Source organism: Ixodes scapularis, unplaced genomic scaffold, assembly GCF_016920785.2.
Source record: "Ixodes scapularis isolate PalLabHiFi unplaced genomic scaffold, ASM1692078v2 PGA_scaffold10__122_contigs__length_95168666, whole genome shotgun sequence".
NCBI classification, from domain to species: domain Eukaryota; kingdom Metazoa; phylum Arthropoda; class Arachnida; order Ixodida; family Ixodidae; genus Ixodes; species Ixodes scapularis.
Genome location: NW_024609836.1, coordinates 54567896 through 54573147, shown reverse-complemented (window position 1 = coordinate 54573147; position 5252 = coordinate 54567896). Strand labels below are relative to the sequence as shown.

Here is a 5252-nt window from a genome sequence, read left to right as displayed (position 1 = left end):
ATAAGCCATCAGAACTCGGGAAAGCTTCGTTTGTAATGACCCTTCGGTCTGTTTCCGCAGTCCTTGCTTGAGCACTTGTACTGCTCGTTCGGCTGCACCATTCGTTGCGGGATGAAACGGAGCACAAAACTTGTGTTGGATTCCATTTCCCCTCAAAAATTCTTCGAAAACCTCAGAATGAAAGGGTGGTCCATTGTCCGAGACAATAGTTCGCGGTAGTCCATGCAGTGCGAACAACTTCCGCAAAGCTTCCACGACTTTCTCCGCAATCGTGCTCGACATTATTTCCACTTCTAGCCACTTAGAAAAGGCGTCGGTGACAACTAGAAACCTTTCCCCTAGGAACGGGCCAGCAAAATCAATATGCAGTCTTTCCCAGGGTTGTTCGGGTGTCGGCCAGTGGAAATACTCTTGAACTGGTTGGTTCCGAAACTTCTGACACAGAGAACACTCTTCGACTGTTCTGACAATGTCATTGTCTATGTTGGGCCACCAAGCATGCAGTCTTGCCAGACTCTTCATGCGCACAATGCCGTCATGTACCGCATGAAGCTCGTGCAGTACTCTTTCTCGGCATGCCTCTGGAATAACAACTCTTCGGCCCCACAATAAGCATTCTTCCTCCACCGTAAGTTCCAACTTCCTCTTGAAGTATACTTCCATATCTGACTTACGTTCTCAGGCCATCCGGTTTGAGTGAATTTCAGTGCCTTGGTGTACAGTTGGTCTTTCTCTCCTGCCTCCTGCAGGGTCTTCGTGTCTACTGGACACAGGTCTAGCTGTCCCATGTAAAAACTTGTGGCATAGTCGTTCACCTTTTCTTCTTGTCCATCAATTGGCAGGCGAGATAGGGCATCGGCGTTGAGATTGTCTTCTGATTTCTTGCAGACCATTGTATATTGGTATGCTGACAAAAGCATTGCCCAACGTTGCAATCTTGCAGCTGCTATTGTTGGAATGCCTTTCTTGGGTCCAAGGATGGTTGCCAACGGCTTGTTGTCGGTTACCAAGATGAAGTTACGTCCATATATGTAGTCATGGAATCTCTTCACTCCAAAGACGATCGCTAGAGCTTCCTTCTCCAGTTGAGCATAATTTTCCTCTGCTCGAGCAAGTGTCCTTGATGCATAAGCAATAGGACGCTCTGTCTTGTCCGGATACACGTGCGCTAACACGGCTCCAACTCCTACTGGGGAAGCGTCGCAAGACAAAATCAGTGGTAGCTCTGGATCATAGTGAGCCAACACTGGGGCTCTGCTCAAGATTCCCTTGAGTTCCTGGAATCTCCTGTCGCACTCTGGTGACCAGTTCCACGGCATGTCTTCATGCAGCAGAAGCGTGAGCGGCTTTAGAATCGTAGACAACTTGGGCACGAAACGTCCGTAGTAGTTTACAAGTCCCAAGAACGATCGTAGCTCGCTCACATTCTTGGAAACCGGTGCTTCCTGTACAGCCTGGACCTTTTTCCTCATTGTGCTTATTCCAGAACCGCTAACTGTATGTCCCAGGTAGTCCACCTTGTCTTTCATGAACAGGCACTTCTTTTTCGCTAGCCGAAGTCCACGATCCTTCATGCGCGTTAGTACTTCGTGCAGTCTCTCTAAGTGCGTTGTATCGTCCTCTGCGGTTACCAAAACGTCGTCCAGGAACACGCAGACACCTGGAATCCCTCCCAATAGTATCTCCATTTGTTTCTGGAAGATAGCAGGGGCGGAGGCGATCCCATAAGGTAGACGCTTGTATCTGTAGAGTCCCTTATGCGTGTGTATGGTGACGTACTGGCGAGACTTCTCATTCAACACCAGTTGCTCGTAGGCGTGTCTTAAATCCAACTTAGTGAACTTCTGCCCACCGTTCAAAGTCGTGAACAAGTCACTGGCTGTTGGCAGAGTGTACTGGTCCACTTCAAGTTGTGGATTTACCGTGAGCTTGTAGTCGCCATAGATCCGGACCTCTTTTTCTCCTTTTGGAATGTTGACTGTAGGCGTTGCCCATTCACTGTAGTTTATTGGCTCGATGACGTCTCTTTTTACCATGTCATCTAACTGTGTTTCGATCAGATGCTGGAGTGCATAGGGAACTTTCCGGCTTTTCATGAACTTTGGTTGGCGTCTGGCTTCAGCTGCAGATTGACTTCAACTCCTTTGAAGCACCCTAGTTCCTCTTCGAAAAGTTCTTGACACTCGGCCAGGATGCCTTCTAAGCAATGCGCATCTTTCACAGTATTCACCTGGAGTGCTGGCATCCATGTCTCGTCCAGGACTTGTATCCAATTTCTTCCCAACAGTGGTGGCACCTCTGCATTAATCACGACTAGTGGCAGCGTCCAGGTCTTCTGATTGCTTGTGACCTGGACATCCGCAGTACCACAGACGTTCAAGCTTTGTCCTGAGCAAGTGCGAAGCTTGGTCCTGAAAGGCTCCAGCGTGCGAATCTTCAGTTTTCCTTGCAGCCGCTTTGGAATCACTGTCACCGTAGCTCCGGTGTCCACCTCCATCTCCAGAGTCACTTCATTAATAAAGACGCTTTTCTTGAGGGGTGGTACAGTCAGTATTTCCGCGTTTGTTCGCAGGACTAAATATTCGTCCGCTCTCTCTTCCTTTTTCAACTGTTGCACCGCTCCTTTTCCTTTCTTGGCTGGTCCCTTGCGTTTGCCTTTTCCACGCTGATTTGACGTTTTCCCTCTTTGTTGCACGCTGCTGTTTTTGCAGGCTTTCCGCAGGTGACCCTTTTGTCCACATGCGTCACAGTCGTAGCCCTTGTAGCGGCAATCTTGAGGAGTGTGGTTGGTTTTGAGACAACGCCAGCAGGCAGCGCTTGTACTTGCTAGTTGTTTCACCTCGTCTTCAGCGGTGGCGCGCGCATCCTTGAGAATTTTCATTTGATCCTCAGCCGCTTCCAATCCCGCTACTAATTCCACAGCTCGTGTCAGAGTCAGATTTTCAATTGTCAGGCACTGCTTCTGGGCCATCGTGTGATTGAGACCACAAACAAATCGGTCGCGCAGTTGCTCCTCGAGTTTGTCTCCAAATTGACAGGTCTCCGCCAGCCGTCTTAGTTCTGCCAAATACGTGGTTGAAGGTTCACCTGATCTTTGATCCCGCTTTCCAAATTTGAAGCGCTCGGCTATCACTAACCGCTTAGGCGAGTAGAATCGACTTAGGAGTTGTACGAGCTCTTCATAAGTCCTCTTGCTCGGTTGCTCAGGAGACGAAAGATCCCGAAGTCTGGAGTAAGTTTTCTGTCCGATGGCAGTGATCAAAACAGAAACTTTCATCCGATTGGTTTTGATGTTTTCTTTTTGCAACTCGAAATACTCTTGAAGGCGTTCCTCGTACTCGTCCCAGCTTGTTCCTTCCTCATAAGGTCCAATCGAACGCGATAGGTCGTCCATGATGCACAGTACCTGGTTCGGTCGATTCTTGCCCTGGTAGATCAGGTCTAGGTTGATTCCTCGTCGCCACTTTGTTGTGTTTCTAAGACCATGGAGTACTCGCAGCCGTTACGAATAAACCTTTAGTACATATAGAACAACTATTTACAATCAGGGTGATTCCGGTATCGGCAGACGGCAGCGTTCGGCTGGCTCGCTGGCTCGCGTCGGTCGCTCGAGCTCGCTTCTTCCTCGTCGTTCCGTGTGTCTACTTCTGGACACAACACACTCCTCAAATCCCCGTAGGAGAGCAGGTGATCCCGGCTTCCCCTACACTCAGGAGAACCGGAGCCGCCGAGCACAAACACAAACGCTGCACCAAAAAAGGCTACCACCCCTCCCGATCGACGACTACAAAGTGGTCATCCGGCCGAGAGACGGTCTCAACCTCGGAGCCTGGAGTACGGACAAGCTCACACGAGCCATCCTCGTGGCATCTAAACTCTCGTTTACCGAAACGTCCGATAGCGCTATAAGAATCCGCCGTGACCAGAACCTGGCGATCATCAGCACCCCAAGACTAGAGACATCCTCCCGCATACAAGCAATCTCGGCGCTAACTCTCGAAACCAGGCAATACGAAGTCACAGCATACCTGGCAGTCCCCGACAATTCATGCAGAGGCATCATCTCCGGTGTAGACACCAGAACGACAGCCGAGACACTCACTGAGGAATTACGTGCCCCCGGGACCAACATCTTGTACGCCAGATTGATGGGACAGACTAACACTGCCATCATCACATTTGAGGGACTCAAGGTACCCCACTACGTGTACCTGTCGGGCGGTGAATACCCATGCAGACCCTACCAACCAAGAAAACAAATATGCGGCGTTTGCCTGGGCCTAGGACATCGCACCGACGTGTGCCCGCAACCGGAGAAGAGCCGATGCACCACCTGCGGAACACCTGGCGGTGCCATGGAAGATCACCAGTGCAAACCCTACTGCATAAATTGTGGCGGTGAACACCCAGCAGTCGATCCGCGCTGCCCGGCCCGACAGAGGGGACCATACAACAAGAAACACGTCCAACAACACCAACAAATGCAAGGACGACAGAAATCACCGCTACCACCGCCACCGCCCCCACCGCCCCCACCAAGAAGTGCAGACCCTCAATGGCCGAAACTACAAAGCAAAACCTGGGAAGATCCTACTTGCCAATACAGGAGGTGAGAGAGATCGGTCTGAGATTTTGGAGTGATAGAAGTTTGCCTGACTTGGGGATTAGCGAAATGTCTGCACGCTTCCACTCTTTGGGGAGCTCCCCAGTGGTCCATACTTGGTTAAAGTATCCAGTCAGTGCTGAGATCGAGTCGTCATCCAGGTTCCTAAGAAGCCTGTACGTAACACCATATTTGCCTGGGGCCGTGTTTCGAGTGATGTTCTGGAGAGCGTTCCGGACCTCCTGCTCGGTTATATCAGCGTCTAGTAGGTGAGGGATATCCCCTTCGTTGTGCGGGTACGATGGGTACTCGGGTCTAGGGCCTGCAGCGATATACCGCTCTATTAGAGTTTCCCAGAGCCGGTCTCCTTCCTCTCTGGGCAGGGAGTGCAGAAGTTTTATCAGTGCTTTGCTCGATTCGACTTTGGTTTTGGTCGGATCGAGGAGGGTACGAAGTAGGCTCCAGGTCTGCTTTGTGCCTAGGGTACCCTGCAGCTGGTCGCAGAGTTTGTGCCAATGGACCTTGTCCAAATACCGACGGCACCAGGCGGTGGCTGCACAAACTAAAAATCAAGGAAGTGACCTACCTGCGCTACCATCGATAATGGGAGCTACGTTACCAGTTGCTTCGCTCTCTGAGCAGCGTCGCG

At 50.8% G+C, this 5252-nt stretch overlaps 1 protein-coding gene across 1 annotated transcript; it reads left to right on the top strand.

Annotated features, from left to right (window-relative positions):
• The first annotated feature begins 3484 nt into the window (after positions 1 to 3484).
• Positions 3485 to 4613, top strand: LOC120849011. The gene is made up of 2 exons (XM_040221097.2): positions 3485 to 3489; positions 3680 to 4613. The coding sequence occupies exons 1-2, from the start codon at positions 3485 to 3487 to the stop codon at positions 4611 to 4613; spliced, it is 939 nt and encodes a 312-aa protein (XP_040077031.2).
• The last annotated feature ends 639 nt before the right edge of the window (positions 4614 to 5252 follow it).